The following is a 13840-nucleotide window of genomic DNA, read 5'->3' on the forward strand; positions in this document are numbered from 1 at the left end:
AGCATGTACTAGTCCTCACAGACAACACAGCGACCGTTGCGTACATCAACAGGCAAGGTGGTCTGTGCTCCAGTCGCATGTCGCAACTCGCCCGCCACCTCCTCCTCTGGAGTCAGAAGCATCTGAGGTCGCTTCATGCTGTTCACATTCCTGGGTTGCTCAACCGGGCAGCCGATGAGCTGTCCCAAGCTGCGCTCCCAGGGGAATGGCGACTCCATCCCCAGACGGTCCAGCTGGTTTGGGGACGTTTCGGAGCCGCTCAGGTAGACCTGTTTGCCTCTCCAGAAACCTCTCACTGCCAGTTGTTCTTCTCCCTGACCGAGGGAACACTCGGCACGGACGCACTGGCACACAGCTGGCCGCGGGGCCTTTGCAAATATGCGTTTCCCCCAGTGAGCCTTCTTGCACAGATACTGTGCACTGGGCGCTGGCTCGTGGCGCCTCGCTCGTGGCAGATATCTGTAGAGCTGCGGGCTGGGCGACCCCTAGCACGTCCGCTACATTCTATAGCCTTCGTGTGGAGCCGGTATCCTCCTGTGTTCTCACCTCGAACGAGGGTTACCATACGTAACCGAGACGTTGTCCGCTACTTGGTTCGTCCTCCTCAAGTCCTTTATCCACCTTCTGCAACTCCCAGCTCTTCCCTGGCTCCTTCCTGCTTTGGTGCCTCCCTGGTACTGTTTGCTCCATTCTCCATCTCTTCCCTTCGCCACTCCTGTTTTCTGTCTACCCTACTCTTCTGCCATCCCTTTGCCCACTCCTGCCTCCTTTATGGACTCTCTATTGGTGCGAGATTGCACCTTTCCGGAGGGGCAATCTGTCACGGCTTAGTTCTGTTTTAGTGTTGTTTTTGTCCTATAACCTAGATTTCCTTGTGTTCCTGTCTTTAATTAGTTAATTTGCACACCTGTGTTGGTTTTGAGTTGATTACCCAGTGTATTTCTAGCCCTGTGTGTCTTTGGTTTGTGTTCAGTCTAGTCGCTTTATGGTTGTGTGATACCCTGTTCGCTCTGTTTATTAAAAGTGTTTTAAGATTACATCTCTTCTGGTCGTGCCCTCTCTTCCCACACACGCTGTGACAGTGTCAAAGGTCATTCCACCAAGAACAAAGCTATCTAACCCTGCTTCTGGAGGGTTTCATACACCTATGCCGCTGTCTGTTGTTTTCAAGTAATCCGGAAGACTTCGGATGGTTCATATGTAATTGATTAAGAGTCTGAGCTAAAATTTGCAGGGCAGAATGTTAGCCTTCCAAAGAATAAGCCTTGGCACAGGGTTAATTCCTTGGTGCTTCTAATTACCCTGATGACTAGAACACACTGTTTCATGTGTTGGCTGTAGCACAGTGTGGCATCAAAGTGACTTGACACAGCATCAAAGTGACTTGAAAGGGATTAAACTTTCAACATAAACATAACCTTGTTCCCCTCATAAGAGAGAAGGAGAAACTGTCTATATAGTTGCCGCACAACTGATAATGCACTGTCAGAGAGTATGGTAATACTCAAATATGGAGTGGATTGTCAAACATCATCTGCATTGGCGCTATGTTAAACAGCTTCAGAGATCACTCAAGGTTAGAGTTTCCATAGTGCCAGCTACCTATACAGCAAATTTTTCCCTACTTCCAGGGAAGTACTACCAGTTATTAAGAAAAATGACCTAACTACATTGAAGCTACCCAAGGAAGCAACATCTTAAAAATATAACTAGCTGATTCTATAGTTTACAATACAGCGGATGATATGATTTAATAATAGCTGTAGTTGTCTGGGATAAAAACAATGATGGTTTTTGAATGAATTTCATTTTCAAGGGAAATAACATCAAATTGGACTGATCAATTTACATTAAATACAGCTAAAATTTAAATACACACCAATTTATTATTTTTACATTATATTTATACTAACTTATATATATATTTATAAAATTTCATATATTTCTAATTTATACTATCATTACATATAAAAGAGAGGACCATTTAGGATTAAACGGATTCATTAGAATGAGTCAGAATTTCCAACATTACATATGAAAGGGAGGCCATTGTTGTAAAAAATAGCTTCTTACTGAAAAAGCTACACTATTTTGAAAGCAGCAGAGGCACTCTCATACTACTGAAAAAATTTTTAGTCGTCAAGTTAGCAATATTGTTGCTTTTCATTCGTTACTTCACCAACACTGGCATTTACAGTCTCTTGCAAAACATTTATTGCACATTAGTTACTGTTGTACTATTGCTCTACTGCATTTAGACTGCAATATGAACTCTGTCATGGAAGATATAAATTGCTAACTGATTGGTCAGTTGGTCTGGCATCACAAAAAGGTTGATGCGTGATAGTCCGGTTCGAGTGCAGAGGTAAGCTATCTCCACCCCTTTATCAGAATTCCTACCAGGACAAAGAGAACCACAGAAACACATCATTAATAATGAAGTGTACAAGAAAGAATTCTTGAATTAAAATTATATAGTTAAAGTCAACATGAAATGGTATTCATAACCCATTTGACCTCTCTATATATTTTACAAATGGGGAATTAATTGGATGCTGTAAAGAAGGCGTTCCACACTTTATTGGCAAGATTTTACAAAAGGCTGAGAAAAGGCTACTGAAAAACAGTAGCTGCTTGGTTAATATTTATTTGAAAAGAAAAGTTGCTTCAGAAGCCAGGCAATATATTACATGGTGATGAAAGATTATAATGACATTTTGGAATAACATGCACTATAGAAATTTATTAAGAAAATATGTACTGCTCTTACTCGGATTTATTGAGAGCGAGACTGGTCCAGTATGCTTCCAGTGGTGCTGTGACCACAGCATCAAATAGAACTTCCTGGATCAGATCCTTGTCACCTTCCAAAACAATCAAGATACTAACAAAATAATTCCCTCCCTCCCCCATACACACACATACATCATGCTCTGATATATTTTAATATATCTTCAACTCTATAATATATATTTTAAAGAGTTGCTGCCCATCATGAAACTGCATCCAATAGTATATTTTTTTTAAATGAAGAATACATAATCTTTGGGCAACACAAAAACAAAGCGGAGTCTTCAAAACAAGTGTTAGTGTTGATATGCATTCAACTTACACTTCAGATGTGGTTCCCCATTAAAATACAGCTTGATGGCATCAATCTGAGTTAGGAAATTGTGTTCTGGATGTTCCTCTGTGTTACAGTATGTCCTGAAAAGTCAAACCAATCTGTCACACACATGCAAACATCAAACACATTCTGTAGACTCCTCAAAAAGCTACTTTAAAGACACTGAATAAAACATTTTAAGATACTACTGTACCATTCATTCGCTAATAAAACATCTGGATGCTCCAAATCATGTAGTCCTGAAAGAGAAGAAACATCTGTGTCATGCTATTGCTTAATGCTGCTTCAGATTCATACTGTATGACATGACATAGCCCAGTAGAATATGATCCTTAAATAGCGACATCCGGTGATGAGGAATATCAATACTAATTCCTAACAAACAATCTGATCTGCACACCTAACCTAGGCTTAAAATCAGTAAGAATTGATTGGTGGATAAGAATGTTGTTCAAACCCCTAACCACAGCCATAAGCCTAAGCTTGGTCTTCTGAAATGAGAGGTCTCTCTGCATTTGATTATTAGTCTATTAAATGTTAAGTACTAGGACTTTGACATGTAATCATCTAGCAATCATGTTATAGCGCAAGCTAATTGGCAGCTGCTGTATTTGCAGCTAATTAGCTTGCTTGCTTATACACTCAATGTTCCTCTGATATTCTACATCCCACAAAGATAAGTGAAAGATGTATATATTATCTTAAATAATCAAACATTATTGTGTAGTCTACAACAATCCTTTCCTTAAATAAAGCAATCAAGCATATATATGAAAAGTAAAGATTGTGGGGGAAACCCTTTTCTTCAGTTCCACTGTTACAAATCATTACAATATTGTGGGACTGAGAGAACAGGGCTATGGGGTTGATGCCTCGGGTGGAGCAGATGTTTGTGGGCTATCTGTCATCAATTGCCTGGAGATGTTGGCTATGTTTCATGCACTGAAACACTTTCTCCTAGACTTGAGAGGCCATCATGTGCTTGTCCGCACAGACAACACATCAGTGGTCTTTTACATCAACCATCAGGGCGGTCTGCCATTTGCAGGTTGGCACACCAGATCCATTCATGGGCTCCGGGAAAACTGCTCAACCTGAGGGCAGTCTACCTCCCTGGGCACCTCAATCAGGGAGCAGACATCCTATTGAGTCAGGTGCTATGGACCGGGAATAGAGGTTCCACCCCGAGGTGGTGGAGTAGATTTGGCAGAGGTGGACTTGTTTGCATCTCAGGAGACGATACACTGTCCGCTCTGGTTATTCGTAATGCATCCAGCTCCTCTTGAACTGGATACCATGGTCCAGGAATGGTAACTCGAGACTAGTGTTGCCTATAGACTGGATACTTTAGTTAAGGTTCTTACCCTATGAAACAGTTTAATGCAGCCAGGGTTTTAATCTGCTTGATACAGTGGGCAACGGTTACACAGCACACACCGTTACACAGTATAAGGAAATTATACAAAAATCATTACAAACAGCCACTTCATTACACTCAGTAGATTTCACTCATATTCACATCATGAAAAATGTCACTGTTTAGGAATCACACTATATTGCAGGCAACACACACAGACATGCATTTATAATTATCTATTAAGTGAAATGTAGTGAACACAGTCTATTTAAGTCTATAGTTACCTTCTTCAACAGAGGTATTTCCTCTGAAGAAATATTTGCCATGACCTCTGGACAGGGCCACTCCTAAGCTGAAAACACGAGAAATAAATAATAGACATCTAATTGAGTACAGAAATTTACATCAACAATCTATTCTGCATTCTATTTGTTATAGTATTTATTAATAAATTCTGGCTTCCTAATGCTGTTAATTTCTCACATAATACTATAGATTTTGTACAATAACCAAGCTCTAATTTTTTTCACCACATCAGCCAATGTTGGGCAAATTAACAACATTACCAGCCATAAATGATCCTGAATCCATAAACTGCATCTTTTTTTGGTGGGTTGTAATGTATCTGCAAATTAAATGTGTTGCCAAATGGTAATCCAATGTTGGGAAAAAAAGAAATTACACTACTTTTAAAATAGTGTAAAATAGTGAAATGATCAACTGTTAATTTACTTTCTTGCCAAAGTCCATTTTTATTTACATTTGGTGCTGGTGCTGGTGCTAGTGTTCATTTTGGACCTTGGCTATACATGTTTAAAATCTTTTTGGAGCTATGCTGCAGTAGATAGCACTATTCGGGTTTGTGCAGTGGGTAGTGCAGTGGGTTTGAGTCCAGCCTTCTGTCTCCGTCTCAGTTTTCCTGTTGTTCTACATTGCTCTATAAATATATAAAGAAAAACCTTACCTGAAGGGAGTTCCTTTAATGTCTGTGTAGTAGTAGTCATTGTGTAGAACAAGCACACGCTTCTGAGACAGTCATAAACAAACACACAACCACCATGAGAGAATGATAAACCTATTGATAAACCTATTACTTGTGTTTGTTTGTTTGTGTGTGTGTGTAGATTAAGTTTCTTGCCCCTTTATCCACAGTCTTCTTCACTTTCATAGAGAAGCTTCCCGTCTGCCTGTTCACCATGGCATTACGCAACTGGAGAAAAAAAAAAGATTGCATAAATAAAACTACATTGTATTATTTTAATAATTACATGTGAGTGAGGTTTGCCAATGCCGAACTCAACGTTAGGGTGTTGCTAGCTGATTTCTAGGGTTGCTATTAGAATAATATGGGTATTAGATATTCTGATCTCCAGACAACATTCTCCACTTCTAAATGTCCCTTATATGTTTGCTTTAATTAAATATTTAAACATTTTATGTTTTCAGCTATTTTTCAGCCTGAAAAGAAAACGAATATCCAGTGAAATAAGTAAAAGCCCACAAATACACTCAATGGACAAGACTTTGTGGAATATTGTCAAATATGCATGACATCAATAAGCAGCTGGTGACACCATGTAAAGCACAAACACTTAAAGTTCCCTTAATACATGAACTCCACCAAGAATATTCTGGACACATTTAAAAACTGATTTTGCAGTACTTCTTCCAACATGTAGTAAAACAGTTATGTGATGTACTGAGTAATTTATGTAGTCACAAAACAACTGGTCACTTCTCTACTGAGCTCGCTCTCAGGTGTGGATCCCTGAGTTGCAGTAAATATGGCATTATTCTCATCGTCATGGTTACTGTGTAGATAAACACACATAAAGATGTTGATGAAGATAATCAGTCTTTAATAATTTCAAAGGTAAATCCAGTCAGAGGGTAGGCTTTTAACACACGTATCATCGACAAGACAAGACAAACTCAAACTGAACAGACAGGAACTTAAATTCACAGACCAAACGAGGATAATTTACAAGACACAACTGAACATAAAGAAGTCAAATCAGAAACCATGACAACTAACTCAGTGAAAATAGTGAAAACAGAAAACAAAGTCCAAACAGTGTGATGGTGTGACAGATTGCCCCCATCCCGGAAGTCGCGACCAAGCGGCGCAGAGAAGGAAGGGTCAGAAGATGGCGGAGCATGGCGAAAAGGGATGACGAAAGGCAGGCAGCCAGCGGAGAAAACTGGTGGAACTTCAGGAGGACGGACGACTGGTAGGAGGACGACAAACTGAGTCCAGGATGGAAATGATGGAGGTAAGAGCCAGGGAGGAGCCTTGAGCAGGGGTGTAACGGTGGGACCCCAGGCCACAGCCAGGACAGTGCTCCACGGTGGCGTCAACGGAGGGAGGAGCCAAGGCGTGACAGGAACACACGCCACCATGGAGACGACTGGAGGCGACGGCGGTGATGGAGGTGGAGCCCACAGCACAGACAGAGAGCCGAGGAGGTGGCACATCCATCGCGGTGGGCTCAGGCAGATGCACAATTGCTCTGAATGCAGATCTGTGAGGAAGCCATGCTAGTCTTGAGGAGAAGGATTCAATATATAGCAATGTGGAGAACAAGGAAAGTTTCTAATGAACATACAGATATAGCTAACCTGTCTAGATTTGTTAAATAGGACATACAAACTATTTAGTGAGTTTCCTCTCTCATATTTGGGTTATAATAAGTTTAACTTATATATATAACTTTTCCTGAGCTGAAAGTGCTTTACAAAAAGCAAAGAAAACAAAAACAGGACAAACACTATACAACATACACAATATACATATATAAAATGTATAGTAAAATATATAGTTTTGAATGAAAAGAAACGTATGCCCAACCCAACAGTCTGAACAAAAGTGAAAGCTTCAGCGCAAGTTCTGTCAGGAAGACTCCAATGCCACATCATTCAATCATACTAACAGGTCTGGCCAATCACTGCTTGACAGCTGGAGTATATAAGCACTGAACTCTGTTTCATTTTTCGCAGTTGATGACGCGGACGTTCCCTACTCTGTCAGCGAAACTGTCGCTTGAAAACTTTAGCCCGACTTTTCATAAAATTTCTGACATAATTTAAATGTAACCTTCTGTGAACAATTGTGTAAATGACATTACTTCTCACGATGCATGCTGTTAATATTGTGCAACGAACTAATATAACAGTAAGTGTTTGCGGTTTTTTGATCATCCTACTATGATGTTAAAGTGTTACTATTTCACAATGGAAAATGTGAAACACTAGCGGGGCTTTTAAGTTCATGTCCGCTATCAGTCCGGATGCTCATCGAGCTGTCGCATCAATACTCACATCTCAATCACCAAATTACATTTTTGCCTGAACGCTCACGTAAAGGAACTAAACCATTTAGGGCCTTAAAAGTAAGTAGTAATATTTTGTAATTGATACGGAACTTAATAGGTATCCAGTGCAGAGATTGTAAAATTGGGGTAATATGATCAAATTTTCTTGACCTGGTAAGGACTCTAGCAGCTGCATTTTGGACTACCTGTAGCTTGTTTATAAAAGATGCAGGACAACCACCTAGCAGTGCATTACAATAGTCCAGTCTAGAGGTCATGAATGCATGAACTAGCTTTTCTGCATCAGAAACAGGTAGCATGTTCCGTAACTTGGCAATGTTTCTAAGATGGAAGAATGCTGTTTTTGTAACATGGGAAATATGATTTTCAAAAGACAAGTTGCTGTCTAATATAACACCCAAATTTTTGACTGTAGAGGAAGTAACAGTACATCCGTCTAGATGCAAATTGTAATCTACTAGATTCTGTGTACTGCTTTTTGGTCCAATAGGTAATATCTCGGTCTTATCCTAAATTAATAGGAGAAAATTATTGGTCATCCAGTCTTTTACACTTTTAACACACTCTGTTAGCTTAGATAATTTAGAAGTTTCATCTAGCAAAGCCAGTCATTTGTAATATTAAAAAGTGCAGTTTCTGTGCAATGATGGGGCCTGAAACCCGACTGAAATCCTTCATATATATAATTTTTTGCAGGAGGAACACAATTGAGCAGACACAACTTTTTCTAAAATTTTAGATATAAACGAAAGATTTGAAATGGGTCTGTAATTTGACAGTTCACTAGGATCTAGTTGTGGTTTCTTAATAAGAGGCTTAATAACTGCCAGCTTGAATGGTTTTGGGACATGACCTAGAAATAACGACGAGTTATTAATATTGATAAGCGGTTCTTCTGCTACAGGTAACAACTCTTTCAGTAATTTAGTGGGTACAGGATCTAACAGGCATGTTGTTGGTTTAGATGCAGTGATATTCTGCTACAGGTAACAACTCTTTCAGTAATTTAGTGGGTACAGGATATAATAAACATGTTGTTGGTTTGCCTTCTCTTTGAATCTTTCTGATAGAAGTAAAAGCTTCAGCGCAAGTTCTATCAGGAAGACTCCAATGCCACGTCATTCATTCATACTAACAGGTCTGGCCAATCACTGCTTGACAACTGGAGTATATAAGCACTGAACTCTCGGTTTCATTTTTCGCAGTTGATGACGCTGACTTTCCCCTCCATCCTCCCCACCACCACCACCAGGTTTGCCCTGTCCATACATGGGGGTAGGCTCCGCCCCTGCCTTCATATTCAGGCAGGATCAGCCAAATCTGCACCCCCAGGATTTGGACAAGGGATGGGGCTATCGCCAAAGAACTTTTATACAACTATACATGAACAATTTTACTCACCACCATCTGTAGCATTTTACGGAATAAATACCATTTAAAGGTTTAACTTCTCTCTGAGTCTTTCTGATAGAATGAACAGTCGAGTAAAAACAATATAACCAGAGTAGTCCCTCATGGAGTGGCTACACCAAGCAACCTGCATTGAACAGCCTCTCGGAAGTCACAGAGCCCAAAAGAATGCAAACTCCAGGACACCAAATGGAAAACAGGAATGCTCAAAGATGACAGATGACATTTTTTTCTTTTTAGGATGCAGCCAAATGTTGATGAAAGAGATGAATTTTCAGCTGTCACTTGAAAAGAGTCAGGGATTCAGCATTCCGGATGGGGGTGGGAAGATCATTACACCAGCCAAGAACGGTGAATGAAAATGTTCTGAAAAGTGATTTTGTGCCTCTCTGTGATGGAGGCGTTGCTCACCTGTAAATCTCAGGCTTCGTAAGAGTGAGTGGAATTAGGAGAGATCTGAGCCTGTGGCTGTTCTATATGCAAGCATCAATGTCTTGAACTTGATGTGAGCCACAACCGATAGCCAGTGCAGGGAGATAAAGAGAGGTGTGACGTGGGTCCTTTTGGGCTTGTTGAAGACCAGTTGTGCTGCTGCATTCTGAATAATTTATAGAGGTTTGATTGCACATGATAGAAGTCCATCCAGAAGAGCATTGCAGTAGTCCAGTCTAGAAATGACAAGGGCCTGGACAAGAAGTTGTGCAGCATGCTCCATTACAAAGTGACTGATCTTTCTGATATTGTGAAATGCAAACCTGCAAGATCGAGAGGTTTTTGCAATGTGGTCTTTGAAAATCAGCTGGTCATCAAAGATTACACCAACATTTCTGACTAAACTTGATGGGGTAATTGTTTATGGACCTAGCTGGATGGTGAAATCATGCTGTAGAGTTGCAGGAAAGACAAGGAGCTCAGTCTTTGTCAGGTTGAGCTGTAGGTGATGTTCTTTCATCCATGACGAGATGTCCACCAGGCAGCCTGAGATCCATGCAGTTACCGTGGGATCATTTGGTTGACATGAAAGATAGAGCTGTGTGTCATCAGCTTAGCAATTGTAGGAGAAACCATGTGCCTGTATGATGGGTCCCAGTGATGTAGTGTATATGGAGAAGAGGAGGGGTACAAGAACTGATCCCTGAGGTTCCCCAGTGAGCATTTGATGTGCTTTGGAAACCTCCCATCCCCAGGCCACCCTGAAAGATCTACCTGTGAGATAGGATTCAATGCAGCAAAGTGGAATCCCTGTGATGCCCAGTGTAAAAACAGCAGATAGATCCAGCAGAATGAGAACTGATGATTTGGAATCAGCTTTCACAATCTGCAAGCCTTCAGTGACTGACAGTAATGCAGTCTCAGTTGAATGACCACTTCTGAAACCTGACTGGTTAGCGTCCAGTTGGGAAGGAGATACAGGTATGTAGCTATCTACAAGTGAACTGTTTAATGTAGGTTTTTTTTAGCAGTGGGGTTAGCCGAGCCTACTTAAATGCACTGGGGAAAATGCCTGTGAGAAGAGATGTGCTGGTAAGAGTATAAGGGAGATTGCTTGGAGAAGGTGTGAGGGGATTGGGTCTAGAGGGCAGGTTGTAGGGTGGCTAGAGAGGAGAAATTTTGATAGTTCTGCCTCAGTGAGGGGACAGAAGGAGGAGAGGGAAGTTCCCTTTCAGTCGGTCACTCTCGATGTCACATTGGTGACCGACGAATTGGGATCTCGCTTAGAGAGACCAATCTACTTCGAATGTAAACTAAACGAGCCAATGCACATTGGCATGCGATTATTGCATCCAGCTGCTGCTGATCACAGCGTGAGTATAAGTAGGCAGCAGGTGCAGTGCATATTCAGCTTTTCGCTTCGGAGCCGAGTGATCACATCGTTCTGCTCCTGACTACTGTACTGAGTGAAGAAGATTGAACGAGTTCAGCGTGCTCTTTGAGAGCTTTTCGTGTTGGCGGTATGGCGCTTCAGCGGTGGTGGTTTCCCATGTCGAGTGGGTTGCACACATCAGGCTGCACTACCCCTGTTTGTGTTGCAGGCGGCCATCTCCCCTGTGCGCTTCAGCACGCTAAAAGAGCTTTTTCCCTAAAAGAGCATTCATGGGTGCATCTGGCATAGCACGCTGAGGTGGCGTTTGTGGATGAGTCATGTTCTCATTGCGGGAAGATGATCATCTCGGAGTTGCGGGCCAAGCTCCGTTTCCTCAAAGGGGCAGAGCTCCGTTGCCTCTGCCTCAATCTAGTTCTCGTCATGGCGGCAGTCAGGCGGGGGCTACTTCAGGCAGTAGCACGGGCAGTCTGAGGGTAACAGTGATGGCAAACCCTCCAGGGAACCAACCCTCGGGGGACCATCGCTCCTCTTGCACTCCGCAACCAGTTGAGCTGCCAATGGAACGTGCTGGGCCCTCTACAAGGAGCGTACCAGCAGTATCTGTTGGCGCTCCTCCTGACGACCGGATGTTGATCGCTGCATCGGAGGGTGAACCGGAGCTTTCTGGAGAGGAAGATTCGGCTGCGCTGCTGTCCTCCGGGACTGTAGCAATGGCTGAATCAGATACGGAAATAACGGCTATGCTTTCCCGGGCCGCCGTGAGGGGAGGGCTCGAGTGGAGAACTCCACCGTGTCCCAAGCCCTCAAGGTTGGATGATTGGTTCTTCGGGGTTCTCCGTGCTGGTTTGCAGCGCCCCACCCCGGTGCCATTCTTCCCGGAGGTGCATGAGGGGCTTACCAGGTTGTGGATGGCACCTTTTTCTGCCAGAAACCGACCTGCTAACTCCTCCTCCCTCACCACTCTCGACGGTGATGCAGCTAGGGGGTATACGGGGGTGCCCCAGATGAGCGGTCAGTTGCAGTTGTGTCCTGATACCGCCTCCACCCGGCAGGGAGAACCATGCCTTCCCTCCAGGGTCTGTAGGTACTCGTCTGGTCTGTCCGGCGATGCTTATACGGCCTGTGGAGAAGCTGTCTCCACCTTACACGCTACGGCGTTACTGCAGATTATTCAGGCTAAAGCACTGCACGAGGGTGGTCACGATCCGGAAGTTTTAAAAGAGCTCCGAACCGCAACTGATCTCGCGCTCTGAGCGACGAAGGTCACCGCGAGTTCTCTGGGTCGTGCGATGTCCACACTTGTGGTCCAGGAGCGTCACCTCTGGTTGTGTCTGGTCGACAAAGTTCGGTTCCTCAAGGTCCCTGCGTCCCAGACCGGCCTTTTCGGCGACGCAGTCGAGAACATGGCCCAGCAGTTCTCGGCTGCACAGGAGCAGACTGAGGCGGTCCGACGTTTTGCCCCGGCGGGCAGCTGCTGCCTCCACCCGTCCGCCGGCCGCAACGCCCCAGTCTGCTCTTCACCGAGGGCAGCCCCCTGCGTCAACCCCCGCTCCCGTGCCGCATCCGCAGCAGCCTCAAGCAAGCGGCGCCATGGAGCTGGGCGTAGGCAGGCCGCCCCACCCGTCCAGGCCCCCATCAACCTGGTGGTGAGCGGAAGAGCAAGAGGCCTCAGGACTGGTGACCCAGAGAGAGAGGGATGCACCTCTGCCTTCCCCGGAGGAGGGCCGGGTGGAGAATCTCGTTTCCAAATATCTCGACAGGAGAACGGTTTTCTCTGTCTTTGGGTCCCAAGAGGGCATGGAGAGTCGCGGATGGACCAACACCGGACCACACTCAACCTCCTCTCTCCAGCAGGCAGCAGCGGGCGGTTCGAGAGCGGAGCTGCTCTTCGGGAGATGGTGAACACATCACACTCACCCCCCGGAGGAGGGCCAGGTGGAGAATCTTTTGTTTTGTTTGTCCCGATGCTGAACTCACGGTTAGTGGTACCCAAAACCTAGGCAAAGGAGCAGTTTCCTCTATCTCTGGGTCTCAAGAGGGGATGGAGAGTCGTGGACAGGCCAGTCCTGTATCACACTCATCCTCCTCTGTCACCAGCGGGCAGCAGTGGGTGGTCTGAGAGCACTATCAAAGGCTCTACTCATGCACCCTCTGCCAAACCGTGGAACCAGGTAAGTGTTGCACTGCACAATCAGACCCCTCTTCAGGTCCCTGCTTTCCACCTTGCTGCCCCACCGCGGGTACGTCGGTGGTCCCGCTGGTCCAGCTTGTGTGGTGTCTGGGTACCTGGCTACCCATACCATCTCGCTGGTTCCTGCAAACCATCAGACTCAGCTATGCGATTCAGTTCGCCCAGTGTCCCCCCAAGTTCAGTGGCATCCACTTCACATCAGTGAAGGCAGCTGATGCTCCTGTCTTGCGTGCCGAGATCGTAGTCCTACTGGCGAAGGATGCGATAGAGCTGATCCCTCCAGCCGATATGGAGATGGGGTTTTACAGCCCCTACTTCATTGTACCCAAGAAAGGTGGTGGGTTACGACCAATCGTGGATCTGCGTGTCTTGAACCGGGCCCTTCACCGGTTACCGTTCAAGATGTTGATGCAGAAACGCATCTTCGGGTGCATCCGTCCCCGAGATTGGTTTGCAGCAATCGACCTGAAGGACGCGTACTTTTATGTGTCAATCCATCCGCACCACAGACCATTGCTGCGGTTCCCGTCCGAAGGACGAGCATATCAGTACGAGGTCCTGCCCTCCGGGCTGTCCCTGTCGCCCCGTGTCTTCACGT

The 13840-nt window shown here is 44.3% G+C and overlaps 1 protein-coding gene across 1 annotated transcript in view; it reads right to left on the reverse strand.

Moving 5' to 3' along the window:
* The window catches only part of cacna2d3a (calcium channel, voltage-dependent, alpha 2/delta subunit 3a), a 192817-nt gene that overhangs the window by 70960 nt on the left and 108017 nt on the right, over window positions 1–13840 (reverse strand). The window contains exons 18-24 of the mRNA XM_016493046.1: window positions 5623–5694; window positions 5449–5510; window positions 4769–4836; window positions 3321–3366; window positions 3113–3207; window positions 2771–2864; window positions 2301–2396 (exon numbers count right to left, since the gene is read on the reverse strand). Coding sequence (XP_016348532.1) covers window positions 2301–2396; window positions 2771–2864; window positions 3113–3207; window positions 3321–3366; window positions 4769–4836; window positions 5449–5510; window positions 5623–5694 — 533 coding nt within the window. The remainder of the gene's footprint in view (window positions 1–2300; window positions 2397–2770; window positions 2865–3112; window positions 3208–3320; window positions 3367–4768; window positions 4837–5448; window positions 5511–5622; window positions 5695–13840) is intronic.

The sequence above is a fragment of the Sinocyclocheilus anshuiensis genome, unplaced genomic scaffold, assembly GCF_001515605.1.
Source record: "Sinocyclocheilus anshuiensis isolate Anshui unplaced genomic scaffold, SAMN03320099.WGS_v1.1 scaffold1894, whole genome shotgun sequence".
Lineage (NCBI taxonomy): Eukaryota > Metazoa > Chordata > Actinopteri > Cypriniformes > Cyprinidae > Sinocyclocheilus > Sinocyclocheilus anshuiensis.